The sequence below is a fragment of the Chelonoidis abingdonii genome, chromosome 2, assembly GCF_003597395.2.
Source record: "Chelonoidis abingdonii isolate Lonesome George chromosome 2, CheloAbing_2.0, whole genome shotgun sequence".
Taxonomy (NCBI): Eukaryota; Metazoa; Chordata; order Testudines; family Testudinidae; genus Chelonoidis; species Chelonoidis abingdonii.
This window is the reverse complement of record NC_133770.1, coordinates 41782573-41797434: the sequence shown is the minus strand read 5'-3', so window position 1 is coordinate 41797434 and position 14862 is coordinate 41782573. Positions and strand designations below refer to the sequence as shown.

The window sequence follows — 14862 nt, the reverse complement described above, 5'->3', positions numbered from 1 at the left end:
GAGGATGGACAAACCTGTTTAGCATGTCACATACACTTTTAGAACATTGGTTATTCCCCCCTCCCCCCGCCTCCTCCCAAAAAAGTGATTCAGATTGCAATAAACATACCATTTGTTCTTTTTTTTAAAAAAAATAGGGCAGACTAGTTTACACTTGAGGAGAATAAGAGTGACAATTCCAGCATAAAACTGTTATATATGATTTTCCTTATTCTTCTGCTTACAATAGCAAATTATACTATGTGTAACTTTTAGTCTGATTTTTGTGGATGGAAGCCATTAAATACAGAAGATGCTAAGTGGAATATAATAAAAGGAGAGACTTCCAATGACACAAAACTTCCCAACAGAGATCATACAACCAACAGTGAACACGGTGAGCCTCTCTTGCATAGTTTCCCTTAATTTTAATGCCCATGAATGATGCCTCACTGACAGCACTGGAGACTAAAAACTACACAATATATGTAACATGGATAGCATCCGTACAAGCTTATTCCCTCTGTCCCCTTAATGTTCCTCAGTTGTGCTCTTCCTGAGAAGTCCCCAGAGAAGTCATGGGAGTTTAGTTTCTATGCCTATATCATGATTAATTTCTTTGAGACAGCCAATGAGGTGCTAATTAATAACATTGGTTGTAAAGTTGGTTTTGATTTCTTGCTCATTGGACAGAGACAGCCAACTTCTTTCACGTATACAGTAAACCACGATTATATCGAGTATTCACACAGAGCCTATTATTTTAGTTATTTCTCAAGTAAATTTTCCACTGAAGCCAGGACTGAATCCTCAGTAAATAATTTAAACAGTTTTCTTTTTCTACAGTACAGTCACACTGATCACTTCTGCTTGGGACAGGCAGAGCATGTGCAGTATCCTTTGCATTGTTCTCTACCTCAGTCAGTAGCTACCTCATTGCTGTTGTGCAGTGTGTTCAGCAGAGGAAGAGGAATTTAAATAAAGAGGGCCATTTGCATTCTTTTGCAAAAGTAAATACTTTTACACAGCATTGTGCAATTCTGAAAACATCTTACATAATAACTTACAGTGTCAAGCATTCTATGATTGCAGCATTATCAAAATATAGGATTTATTATGCAATGTCCAGAGGAGAATAGACTAATTTGAAGCCTGACCACCTTTAGGGCTTGTTCCAAGACCAATTTTGGATAAAGCTTTTCCACTACTATTCAAATGAGTTTTTAAAAATATTAGACATATATTACATACAAAAAACCATGTTAATATTGCAAAAGTCAAGCAATTAGCAATTAGGAAAAGCCAGAATTTAGGTCACCTGTGCCACCTTAATTTGGCTTCCTTATGTGTATGCATTATGATACAGTCTTTAATTACATGATCCATACTGTTCTTTCCACAGGATCCATGCCTCTTTCTGGGTACAAGGATGGGCAATGCTCACTTAATGAGCAGCTCTTCAATATTTCATTTTATTCCAAACTTTCAGTACGTGGTCCCACACATTATTTCCTGCACTCCATTCAAACCCTGCAGAATTAAGAGGCACAACATAGAACTTACAGCCCAAGAAAAGGATGCTGAGGAGTTTTGAAGCCACCTTTGTGCACTCCTAATCTGGAGGAGCTGGAGGAGTCCAAGGCATAACCTGGTCAGTCTTGGAAGCCTGATTAAGTTGAAACAGCCTCCTCAGGCTACCCTATGAGTAGCAGAGATGTCTATAATTCCTGCCATGCTGTGGCCCCACCTTAACAGATCCCTCCTAACCTCAGCCCCATCCCGACACTCTTTATGGCTGTCCATCACCTTGCCTGCATGGGGAAGCCTCACCTGTTTAGATATGAGGATTTTAGGGCCCCTTTACACTATTCTGACCCTTTTAAACAGTGTAAAGGGGCTGGAGTGGGGAGGAGTGAGGATCTCACTAGTAGTTCTCCATGTTTCTTCAGTTCAGCTGGGTAGATTCACTCCTGATTTATGCCAGCTCCTGTCAGCATTTAACAAGAGGTAGGGTGCCTCTGGTTGCAATAATTCTGCCAGCAGGAAATTATAGAAGTGTGATATGGCCACAATTTCCTTCTGCTGGAGGAGGCGAGCAGTACACCTAGACCAGTGAGTAATGCTGGCTCAGGATAGGATGTATCCTCAACAATCTCTGCTGGCAGGGATACTATGGAGCCTCACTTACTGACTGATGCTGTCCCCCATGAAGTACCAGAGAAAACACTGCCTGCTTATCAGTGAGGATGGCTTCCCTGATGCTGTGGAGAGTAGCAGGCTTTGTTTGTTCAGGAAGGTGCGCCTGGCACCTCTCTGTACCAGCCAGAGTAAATCTAAACCTTTATATAATTGTGTATGCCATTATTCACTTAGGGCTGTATCCAACCCTCTGCTCCATTCCCATGGATCACTGGGGAAATGGCTACTGTGCATAATTGTTCCAGTACAGTAACTCATTTTCTAAGATACAAGGCGATGAGTGTTCAGTGGGCAAGAATGAGTCTTTGGTGTTACTTTGCATAGACTTTCATGAAAAACTTTTCAGTATTCAGTGAAGGCAGCATTGATGGCTCCTAAAATGTGCCGCTTCAGGGGCCCTTGAAGATGTTTATCCTTTCCTACCTTTGTCTTGAGCACATCTGTTCTAGTTCCAGTCCAAAGGCGGTTAGTTTGCCAGAATTCAGATTAGATCTTTAATTAAGCTTTCATCCCCATTAGCACAGACAACAATGTCAGGCCTGCGGACCCCAGGAGAAAATATAACTTATTTCATTGGTTCACAACATTGTTAACATGCCTAAACACTGCTAGGCTGCCGTGGGAATTTGTTAAGGATAAACTGAATGCTGTACCTAATCTGAATTTCATTGAAATTCAGTGTTTGATTCTAAACACTATTTACACCACTATTTAAAACCAATTAAAGTGTGTCTTTTGGAGCTCCCAGATGAGGTCTGTATTTTTTTTTGATCTCTCAGGCTCTCTGCACTCCTAGTGGTGCACCCTTCCTGCACCCTGAGAACTGGACCCATTCCAGAAGTGGGATGTGGAGGAATGGGATAGCTGGGCAGCTGTAGTGCTTGACAGAAGAGAGAGAGAGACGTCTGAAGTTTTCTGTCTGAGAATGGCAGATTCAAGAAGAACCTCTCTGGAGAAGTGCTGGACCCCAGCATTTGAGCTTTCTTTGCAGATGTCCAGTGTTTGCTCCCTCAACAGTGGCCTCTGAGCACTTTCAGGCACAATGATGGGAAGACCCTTAGCCTTGACTCCGAACAGCCCAGTTACATACCCTTTAGAGTGCTGAGTGCTGCTGGAGTCACTAGTTTCTTCTTCTCCCACATGTCCCACTCCCTTGTACTTAGGACTTCCCACATGGGACCACTGGGAGTAGGGGAGAGTCCTTTCAGACTCATACAGGGGCAGCCAAAATTTCCCTAGCGGTCTATGAGGCACTAATGGAAGAGAATGCTACTCCACTTGTTAGAATAAATGAAGGTGTTCAACATGCATGAGGAGATCATTAAGGAAAGGCTAGTTCTCTCAGATAAATGTTCACCATTGTGGGACACTGATTCTAACATTTCATTGATTTTATTTTTCAGGATCATTCATTTATTTTGGAGGATCACTGCAGGCAAACACGAAACCTGTCATGTCCCGCCTTGGGAGTCCTATCCTTACTAAGCTGTCCTTTGACTCTGTCCATTGTCAGGTAGCTGTTTGGTATGAACTGTGATCACTTCATGTCCTCAGGTGTTGTGTGGTGCTGCTAAATGCTGTTATAGTTGCTGTGGTTGAAAAATTGGCTGTATTTCAGTAGTGGAACAAGTGATCATAGGGCCTGATTCTTTATTCTGGCTAAGATTAATGTATGAGCATGGGGATGGGGTAGAGAGCGGGACAAACACAGCTTTCGTCTTGCTTGATGTCTGGGAGTTGGCCAGTCTCCAGTCTAGCTTAGAGCAACCTCAGCCCATTCTCCTTTTACACTGGGGCTACTCTCCTAGAGACTGTGGACAGCCAAGAATAACCCTATCCATTCCCTTGAGAGTTAGCCTAGCACACCTCCCACATCACAGATTGGCATAGAGCCTTTCTGTCATCTCTCCCCCAGCCAGGAAATCCCCTTACATTGACATCTCCATGGTGGGAGTTCCATTACTATCTGTATAAATGTCTCAACAGTTGTGAATCATGATGAATGTTAACTGGGGGGTGTTCAGTCTCACACCATGTATAAAAAATACCCTAACATTTTAATTGAAAATAATTTGAGGTGGATGGGTTTTATACGTTGATCAATGCAGTGTTTGACACATCATCAGTATCCACTAAGCACATCATAGTCAATCAACTTGCACAACCTGGGCTCAATCTTGCAGCTATGCAGGGGAGTACAAGAGCAATTAGCAGTAGGGAGAGGAATGAGATGGCAAGGAGGACTGGGAAGCCAGCAGTGAGAGAGAAATCAGCAGAGTTGACAGTCAGGAGTTAGGCTGGTAGAAAAATGGAAAAACAATTTTGTGAGAAGTTTTGGAAATTTGAAGGGTTTGAAACTGAACTTTGTTTTGTTTTTTTCTTCCAAAAATGATCACAACATATATATTTTTCTTAATTTTTGAAATGTTGAGGTTTTTTCCCCCTTTTTGCCACAGAACACAGCAAACATTGTAATAACAATAAATATTGTGCAGGTTTTAGTGGGAGAAGGGAGAGTTTCACCCTCTCCCCATCTTTAACTTTTGAAAGCTCTTCAAACTTTTGGGAAATTATATGCTCACAAAGTTATAGTATTTCATCTTTCCTTTTGCCACTGTGTAACTTTCCTAAAGTTGAAAAGTTAGAGTGGAAAAAAAGAAAGTTGTGAAAACCTCCAAAATCCTAAACATCATTCATTCTATTGCATTCACTGGTGAAAAAGGCAAAAAAAAGTGGGAAAATAAAATGTCAAAATTTTGACTTGTTTCAATTTTATGAAAAACAAAATGAAAATTTCAAGATGAAATACATTTTTTTTGGTTTAGGAATTTTCTGTTTTGAAAAGTAGAAGAATGTCAACAAAAATGAATGGTTTGCAATGGGATGTTAGGGAGAGAGTCTCCCTTGTTTCTCATACTGAAGGAATCCTACCTCAGCAGGATCTAGGGATTTTAGAGCCTGTTTATGCCAATCTAATGCTTTCACCTGTCTAAAAGGGGATAGAGTGAGCATGAGGAACTCCCCTTTTAATTCTTGCAACTTTACAGAGTGCAGCGAGTCAAATGAAAACCACTCTCTGAGCATCTTCCCCCATGAAATGAAATAAGAGGGTCAGAATGTGGCTGTAAAGCATTGCCACCATACTGCCCCTGCAGGAATTCCTGGAAGCATTGTGTCTGAGATGGGCAAGGTGTCTCCCAGAGCACAGGGGAAGAGCAGGTGCTAGTTATATCCTTTGGAAGGTTCAGCTTGCACTCCTCCTTGTGTGGGGCCAGCCTGCCCGCTGGTGCTGTGTCGGAAGAGGGACGCTGCTCCGCCATCTTCACAAAGTTTGGTGTGACAGATGACATTAAACTCACGGAACCTTAACCACCTTTTATACAAGAACTGGGTTTGTGTGCAGCCACTGTACCTGGTAGTTCCCATCCCCACTTTGCACACCGATGTGTGACAAGGCACAAGAGCCCTTCCTTCACCTGCCTTAAATTTTAAAGCCTGCTAATATTTTCAACTAAAATGTTAATCCTCCTAGACTTGCTCCCACCGGTGTTTACAAATCATCCATCTTTAGAGCAGCTTTCCTCCAGAGAGGTAGCAAGTGACAGTATTGCACACCAACAACTTTAGGACATAGTTTAATTTACAGTAGGGAACTAAAGTTGAATAGTTAGCAGTGAACATTAATATGCAAAATTGTGGAACGCTTATGAAAGCCCAGCTGGTTTGGTTTCTCCTTTGTGAGACTTTAATCAGTGGTAGATTACCATTTTGTGGGGCACAGGGCCAGAGAAAATGGGGGTCGCTCCCCACCCCTTCCGCCCGCAGTCCCCACTACACCTCACCAGTGTTACTGCCGGGGAAATGAGGCTGGGGTGCAGGTGCTTGCCCCGTTCCACCCAGGCTTGGGTGAGTGGCAGCTGGCAGAGTGCTCCTGCAGAGGTTTTACCCCTAGATCAGAAATTCAACATGAGAGTACCCTGTGACTAAAAGGCCATGATATAAGACCGACAAACCCACATGTGGAAGCTTTGCTGTGGGGTAGCTGAGCGAAGGTCTTGCTTATACTTTGTGTTGGTCTTTCTCTGTTAATAAATGAGACCTTCTGAAGGGGGAGCCTCTTTAGTAACAGAAGACCTCCTTGGACTTATTTAGACCCTGGGGAAGAGGAAATCAAGGCAGAACTCATCCAGATCTCCATCTTTGACAGCAAGGGGCATAGAGGGATGGCCTGCACCATGACAATCCTGTTTCCCTGAACATGGTGGGAACAAACAAGAGGCAGTTTCCTTGCTTGTTGTTTCCCACCCTGTCTTTCTAGTCATTGCTCTGCTCAAAAAAAGCTTTGTTTCTCTTAGCTTCCTCCCAGGGCTTCAATCACACTGCTTCTCCTCCTGTCTGCTTGCATTCTGGTCCTGTTTGCTGATGATGATACATATAGCTGCAACTAAATTAATGCCCCAGACCCTGTATACTCAACCAGTCCCAGAGAAAACCCTCTTATTGTCCCTACGTTAGTTCTAGCTCAGGCCTTCCTGTGCAGCCCAACGCATTAGGCGGTGGCATCTATTAATTCAGCTGTCTTACTCAGAAAGGGGCTTAATTGTTTCTTCCACTTAGGCAATGTCTACAGTACAGACTTCTGCCAGCATGGTTGTGCTGGTCAGGGGTGTCATGAGATGTGATTCCTGACAGACATAGCTATGCTGGCAAAATCTCCTTGTGTAGATACAGCTTACATGGGCAAAATTGTGTTTCTGCTGATATATCTTATTTTGTTTGGGAGAACTGGAATAAACTCTACAGGTGAAAGTTCAATTTTGCCAGTATAAGCTGTGTCCATACTAAGATCACTTTGCTGGCATGGTATACTAACATAGCTATACTGGCAGAGTGCTCCTAGGCCTTAGCCTGAATGAAAGATAGTTACCCCACCCCTCAGCTTCAGTGAGAACTGTGATTGCCTATAGACCAAAGACAGACTTGCTGGCAGCCACCAACTGTCTCCAGAACAAGAGTGCTATGTAGTAGTTAACCTAAAATGGTTTGAGTTCTTTACATCTTTTTGCTTACAGCCTGTAATTTAAGAACAGGTAAATTGGAGAACATTTTCTATGTAATCTGACGATCCAAGGAACACTGTGGAAACTCAGCACAAAGAATGGATAAAGAACTGGAAAAGAGACTGTTTAATAGCCAGTTATATTCACCAGCTGAGTATCCCTTCATTTGCATTCAGTGATTATCAACTATCTAGGGCTTGCAGTGAATGGAGAGTTTTCCAGTTGGGGGATTCTAGCTTTTCAGTATCTAAAAAAACGGAAAAACTTATGAGAAGAAATAAGACAATCGTAGTTTCTTTGAAAATTGTATTTCTCTCCAGTTCTTGTGATCAGAATGGTTTTCAGAATACTACTTAATGAAACTAGGCCAGGATATATGAGCCAACAATCCTAGTATTACAGTGCTGTCTAGAGGGCTAAAGAGTTGTCTTCTGTCTTCCTGGGTTTCCATGCCTGCCACATCAGTCTTTCCAGGTGCTTCAATCCTGTTGTCTCCTCTTCCCAAGCTTTGACCCTGCACTTACATTTCAGGGAATTGGTAGAATAATTAAAAAAAAAATCCTCTCCCATAATTTTCAGCTCCTGGAAGGTTTATGGAATTGTTCCTAAAAACTGAGGATCAGATGAAGACTGGGGATGCGTGTGGTATTTCATGGTTTTACATCATTCTCTGACTTTCCTTAAGCTTGGCTTAGTCTGCCTTTTCAGGTATTTCACCCATGTCTCAGGGTACAATTTTGAAAACAAAAATTGTTTTTGGTGGAGTTCCCTGATGGGAGCCCCCAGTGAGGTAAGGGAAATCATAGATAGATGTCTATAGGTTATGATGGAAATACATTTTTAAAATCATAGTTACATATTTATAATGGCTTTACTTTTTTGACACAAATTGCCATCCCTTCGGATCCTATATGTTCAAAGTGTGTTTCCTGTATGCCTGCTGCATTTAGATCTGTGGGTGTGTATACAATAGTGATACTGCATATGCAAAGTTAGTTTATATTATGATATAAATCTATATTGAAATTGCTGTATGTTGGCAATCTCTCCAACACATTTAATAAATATTTCTTTCAACAGATAATACTTTGGTATCAGTTGTCTCAGGATTCCCAGGTCTCTGTCTTTAAGAGAACCATCCTTGGTGAGGATTTGCAAAAACTAAGCGACATGACAGGTTTGTCCAAGAGGCAGTGGACTAAAGCAAATATTCTTATAGAAAGCAAACCTGAGGAAATATCACCATCTTTCCAGGTAACTGTGTTGGCAATTATATTTATTTTGTGTACAAATAGTTATTCCAATATGGCTTTTAGAATTAATTTATTCCCGTAATTTAAAATAATCTGTGCTTACATTTTTATAAAGAATTCCTTTAAGCTTTTTCTATAGATGTGGAAATAAAAGAGGAATGTCAATGTTTCAGAAGTTTATGCATTAAAATCACACATTTATGATGAAAAAAATGGGATGAGTATTTGTGATGCAGTTGTGGATATCATTCTGGGGTGTTCTAATAGGACTGTTGTAAGCAAGACATGGGAGGTAATTGTCCCGCTCTACTCAGTACTGTATTTGTGAGGCCTCAGCTGGAGCACTGTGTCCAATTCTCGGTGCCACACTTTAAGAAATATATGGACAAATTGGAGACAGTCCAGAGGAGACAGAAACGTGGTAAAAGGTTGAGAAAACCTGTCCTATGAGGTGAAAAAAGTGGGCTTGTTTAGTCTTGAGAAAAGAAGACTGGGGGCAGGATTTGATAGGTCTTCAAATATGTAAAGGGCTGTTTTAAAGAAGATGGTAATCAATTGTTTTCTACATCCGCTAAAGGAAGGACCAGAAGTAATGGGCTAAATAAGCAGCAAGGAAGATTTAAGTTAGACATTAGGAAATACTTTCTAATTATAATGGTAGTTAAGCTCTGCAATAGGCTTCCAAGGGACATTGTGGAATCCCCATCACTGGAGGTTTTCAAGAACAGGTTGGACAAAGACCTGTCAGGACAGTCTAGTTTTACTTGTTGCTGCCTCATCACATAGGGCTGGAGTTGATGACTTCTCAAGGTCCCTTCCAGCCCTACATTTCTATAATTCTATGATTATACTCAAAAATTAGTGGCTAATGATGTTGGTTACAGGGAGGCTGAATGCAGCGTCCTGGACATTTCAGGCAGTAACAATCAATACTTGCAGCATTGATCTTCTGCCACGGGGTTTAGTTTGACTTTCAGATTATCTCGTACCTGTATTTAATTAGGTGTAGAAAACAACTGTTGAATCAGTCACCAACTAAAATGTGAAGCATTTAGCAAAGGAATCTTCCTGTTTTGGTCTTTATGTTTTGTATGCCACCTTCATAATAAAAACTGTCAAACTATGGATTACAGCCAGGGTCCTCAAACTTTTCCATAAGGAGATTGCTGCAGAGATATCACAATTGATTAGTTGTTGAGCAACTTTCCGCTCATTTCAGGTCACTTGGACCACTTCACCTCCCAGTCATAATTGATAATGTGCCTGTGGCTACTACAGTAAAAATAGAAAAATTGTACAGGGAAAGTGTTTGCACTTGTTCCTTTATTTGATGCTATTTAGGATGTGCAAATGAGGAGGATAGTCAACAGCATGGGATCAGCAAGTGCTCCATGATGCACTTGTAGTCCATAGAGCACAATTTGAGAACCTGGCTTACAGAGTTTTTTTTCTATTTTAATGGTACCAGGGTCAGATCTCTAGACCACTACAAAATTAATGTTTCATCCACGCTCACGCATAGGATACATCCTCAGTGTTGATTCTGCAAATTGGTCATTAGCTCCCACATTAAATATAATCCTTCATGTGGCACCGTAATATGGAAAATACATTTAAGTTTTCCTCATGGAATTCTTTTCCATAGTGGGTGACGCAAACTGTTGACACTTTAGCAGAATCGAGGAATTTAATCAACCCAATTTCTGCTGTGCAGGAAGCTGTTTGAACATCATTAGAGGTTAACAATGTGCTTATTTTATCAGATCAGTACCAAGAGGACAAAAGCAATAGCATTAAGCATTCCCAAATCAGCAATTATATATTGCACACTTCTTTAGTATGTCAGTAATTTTCTTATATTAGAATTAATTGTCTTCACATTTATAGGTTTTGTTTTTATCATTAGATGTTTCATTAATATTGTTAGAAAAAATCTGCAATAATTTCACATGCTTCATTCCATATTGACATGGAAATTCTTGCCTCTTTTACTTTCTGAAAAGAGGCCATTCAGTGATACTATTGCTGAATAACATTAGAATCACTTCCTGCAATGAGTCTTTGGAGAATGTTGTAATGACCCCAAACTGAAAAGAGATCCTGTTTTGGAATCTACCTTATTTTGACAACTATTCTGGTAAAATCAAAGTAAATTATGGAACAGAGATATAGATAGGTCACACATAGAATACCTGATCAAACTAGCTTATATAGGAGATCTCTAAAAATTTTATTTACCCTTTTAATGTATCTAAAGTAGTCAGCTCTCCTAGAAATATTGTGCCCATTCCTAAGAGTACAGTATGGTACTAGAAATCAGATTACTGTGCCAGTCAAGCTCTGGGCCCAACATACATTACAGAAGTATGGTCTTTAGGGATGGTATATCAAATATCATCATGAAAACTGCTCTACAGTGCTGTCTTATGTTATCATATCCTGAGGTAAGATCCACAGCAAGCCTCCATTGGTACTTCCTGAAATTCCAGTGCTACATCGGTTTAGGAAACATGGATTCCTTAGCTGAATACTCTCCTTTCTGGATATGGTCAGAGACTGACATGTAGAGATTCCCACCAATAGGCACAAAGGACCAGGCTGAGGGTTAAATAGCCCCAGAGCCCTGACACATTAACCATGGGCACTCAGTTTTGACTACAAGAGTGGGACAAGGCAATCTCCCTTCAAGCACATGGTGGGACATAATCATACTCCATCACAAGTCCCGCATGTCTTTTAGCACAGAATTTGACTTCTAGAAGATATAGGGGCAGATCTTTTGGTAGATTTGCATCACTCCACCAGCATAAAGTCACCATTAATCTGGTTGATCTGGCCATATGAAAATTCCTCCTGCATGTGGGCGGATCCTTGGGTTATATAGCACTGCCACAGTAGCTCCTACACCGTTCTTAACTGTGCAGGGGTGTGGCAAGAATGTGCCAATGCCCCAGTGATTCCTGCCAGCTGGAATGGCCCCTTGGAAACTGTTTTGCCTTTATTTTGGATCAGGCAATTGATCTGGGGTGCTCTGAAAAATTTTCCTAAGGCATTTCATGGCTGGACGATCGTGTGAACATGCCTTGCTTCATAAATGTGCCAGCCACTCCCCCCCCTCCATATTTTTATCATCAAGAAAACTTTTTAAAATAAGGCTAAGAAACAAAAACATCTGTGATATCCTGAATGAGAGAGTGTAGTTAAGTGAATCAATATAGCCCTGTAGTGACTTTCAGGTATGAAATATGTTGGGTTTTTTTCTTTTTTTTTTTTTACCATGCTAGCTGGCAGGGAGTTTGGGGCACTATGTGTTTAAAAGTATCTTTTATATGCACACATTACATTGTATGTATTTCTTATATGGAAATGTCTTATTGATCTGAGCAGACATGGTATAAATGAACTCATGTCTCAATTAAATTGAGTTGTAAACCACCACATTTGGTTACCCTGAATAGCTCATTTAAAAAGGCATATAACTTAATGGTTCCACAAGGAAGACAGTACATTCAGGAAGTGATGATTATTATCGCTTAGGGTTGAAACAAGGTTGTTTAGGTTCCATAACTCTCTGTAAAAGTAGTTTATGTCTTTGAGAGTTTAGTTGTAAGTTTTTGCCTTGAGTCTTACCATGCTAAACTCGACCATATGTTTCTTTCACTGGCTAATGGTGTTCTTCAAAACTGTGATGGTTGTAGATGGTATTTACTCTCCATACAGATACCGGGCATTATAAAGAAACAATATTTCCTTTTGTAATGTCAAATTTAATAAGGTTTCTTTGTCATTATAGATCATTTTACAAGCCACTGTTCTATCAGAGAATGCCACTGTTGCTATAGATGACATCAGTATAACAATGGAATGTGGTATTGCGTATAAATCAATTTCAGATACCAGCCAAGAAAGCAAAGGCAAGTTAAATTAAAGCAAGCAAATTAAAAAAAAAATAGGCTTGAAGGACAAAGCATGGTGTCAAGCTAAGTTTCTTTTCTACGCTTTGTTGTTCTTTCACAGAAAATATTCTTCTTGTTAATGTCATTTTGTGGTTTTCCCCTAACAAAAGAATTAAACAATGAAACAGCTAACTTGATTTTCAGATATTTTTAGTCTTTTATTGACAACGAATTCCAGAATAATTTGAATTAGACATTACAGATGTGCAAATCATACAATTCATACTTCAAAGTAATGTGGCCTTGTTAAAGTCAATGAGTGTGAAAAAAGATGCTACAGAAGTAGCTTTCAGCTGTATGGTTATATAGACACAGACTAAAACAAGTACTGTATATACTTGATCATAAGCTGGTTCGTTTATAAGCTGACCCCCCCAAAATGGATAAGTAAAAATGGAAAAATTTATGACCCGTTTATAAGCTGACCTTATAATTTAGGGGTCAGCAAACTTTGGCTGCCAGGCCATCAGGATAAGCCGCTGGGGGGCCGAGATGGTTTGTTTACCTTGCGCATCTGCAGGCACAGAGGTAAACCTAAGTAAACAAAGTGTCCCAGCGTGCCAGCTGCTTACCCTGACAGGCTAGGACAGCAACTGGTGGGGAAATTTTTTTGTAGGGGAGAAGCTGGGAGTCAGAGGAGGAACCCCTGTGACCACCTCCCACATGACCCCACCCCTAGCCTTGGACTCCCACACTCTCCCCATCCCATCCCTTCCCACCTTATCTGGGGAGGGCCAGGGGAGGATGTCTCTGGCCTGGCTGGAGCTGTTCCGACAGGCTGGACAGCGTGGCTGCAGCCTGCTCCGGCGGGCTGGGCCAGGCGGCGTGGCCACAGCATGTTCCAGTGGGCTGGGCCGGGCGGCCTGGCTGCAGCTTGCTCCAGCGGGCCAGACCGGGTGGCACGGCTGCAGCATGTTCTGCTGGGCTGGGCTGGGCGGCATGACTGCAGGATGCTCCAACAGGCCAGGTGGCGTGGCCACAGCCTGCTGTGGGGGGCGGGGCCAAGCGGCACAGCTGCAGTCTGCCAGCCCCAGAGCTGCAGCTGCTTTGGAGGCTGGGGGGGAGAGCCGCGTGGCCAGAAGCAGAGAGAGACTGGCCCCGCGTCTTCCCTTCTGTCTTTGATTGGGGGAAGGGCTGTGTCCGGCAAGTGTCTCTAGCATGCCCTTCAGGCAGGGGAGCACCGGCAAAAGTCTACAGCATGGTCGGGATTCTGCTACCCGAGGCAGGTTGGCCGGGGTAAGGGAACGCAGACCACCCAACTCCACTGCGTTCCAGCCCAGGGCCCTGGCAATGGCGAGGCGAGGGTCCCGCCACTGGGTCAACGGGGTCCCGGGTGGGAAGGAGCCCAGGGACAGAACTGCACAGTGTGGGGAGTCTGTTTGGTCAGTGTGTTGCAGAGGGACCCCGCTGACCCAATGAGTCAGTCCCTCCAGTTCGTCCAGGTACTCAGCTGCTGGCAGCTTCAGCTCCCCCTCTGTGTCAGGCTCCTCAAGTTCCTCCAGGTACTCGGCAGCAGGCAGTCCTGATAGCCCCAGTCCTTCCTCCAGGTCAGGTTTCATCTGATCCAGGGCCTCCCCTGGCCTGGCAGCAGGGTCTGAAGGGAGCAGCCAGCGGTCTGTGTCTGCCTCCTTTCCTGGTGCTGCCCTGACTGGGCTAAGGGCCCCGCCTTTTGTACTTCCTGTTCCACCCCTCCTCTTCTGGGGTGGGTGGGTGGAGTAAGCTCGGCCTGGCCTGCCCGCTTAGGCTGAGAGAGTGGTTCTTTACCCTCAAGTTCGGAGGGAAGCCACCTTGGCTCCCTACAGCATGTCACTGTACAACACTAAACAATTAAATATGGTTCAGGCTCTTCAGTCCAGAGACTTTGGCCTGCTTAGGCTAATGACAACAATCAACATTAAAAATCTTTAACCATTTATTAAAGATAGAGAAAAGGAAAAGCAATTAAAGCCTTTGAAATGTAAAATATCAAATAAGGTGTCCATTTTAACAATATTCTTTATTCCCTTTAGTTGTTGAGCTTTTACAGTCTTGGATGGAATTAACTGTCTTTTTGGAACAAGAGAAGCTACTTGAGATGGTCTTGTTGTTAGAGTCCAATCCCACTTCCTTGGAGACAAAACAAGATAAACATGCACAAGACACAGCAAAGATTAGAAAATTCAGCTTCTGTCTCTTATGACAGGAACTTGACAAGGGCAGTCAGGACCAAGGGTCAGAGCAGGGGCAAACCTGAGGCTGGAAGGAAAGATAATCAGGGTCCAGGCCAGCATTAATATCAAGGGTCAGAGTCCAAGTCAGGTTTCAGGGACCAAGTCAGAAGGCAAAGTCCAAATCAAGCTGAGGTCGAAGCCAGGAGAAACAAATGATCATGGCAGCTACAGGAGATCCATACTGGACACTTACTGGATATTTCCT

The 14862-nt window shown here is 42.4% G+C and overlaps 1 protein-coding gene across 1 annotated transcript in view; it reads left to right on the top strand.

Moving 5' to 3' along the window:
* Positions 1-14862, top strand: part of MALRD1 (MAM and LDL receptor class A domain containing 1) — a 435870-nt gene that overhangs the window by 54878 nt on the left and 366130 nt on the right. The window contains 4 exon segments of the mRNA XM_075061940.1: positions 230-376; positions 3582-3691; positions 8319-8492; positions 12285-12405. Of these exon segments, the coding sequence (XP_074918041.1) occupies positions 230-376; positions 3582-3691; positions 8319-8492; positions 12285-12405 (552 nt within the window).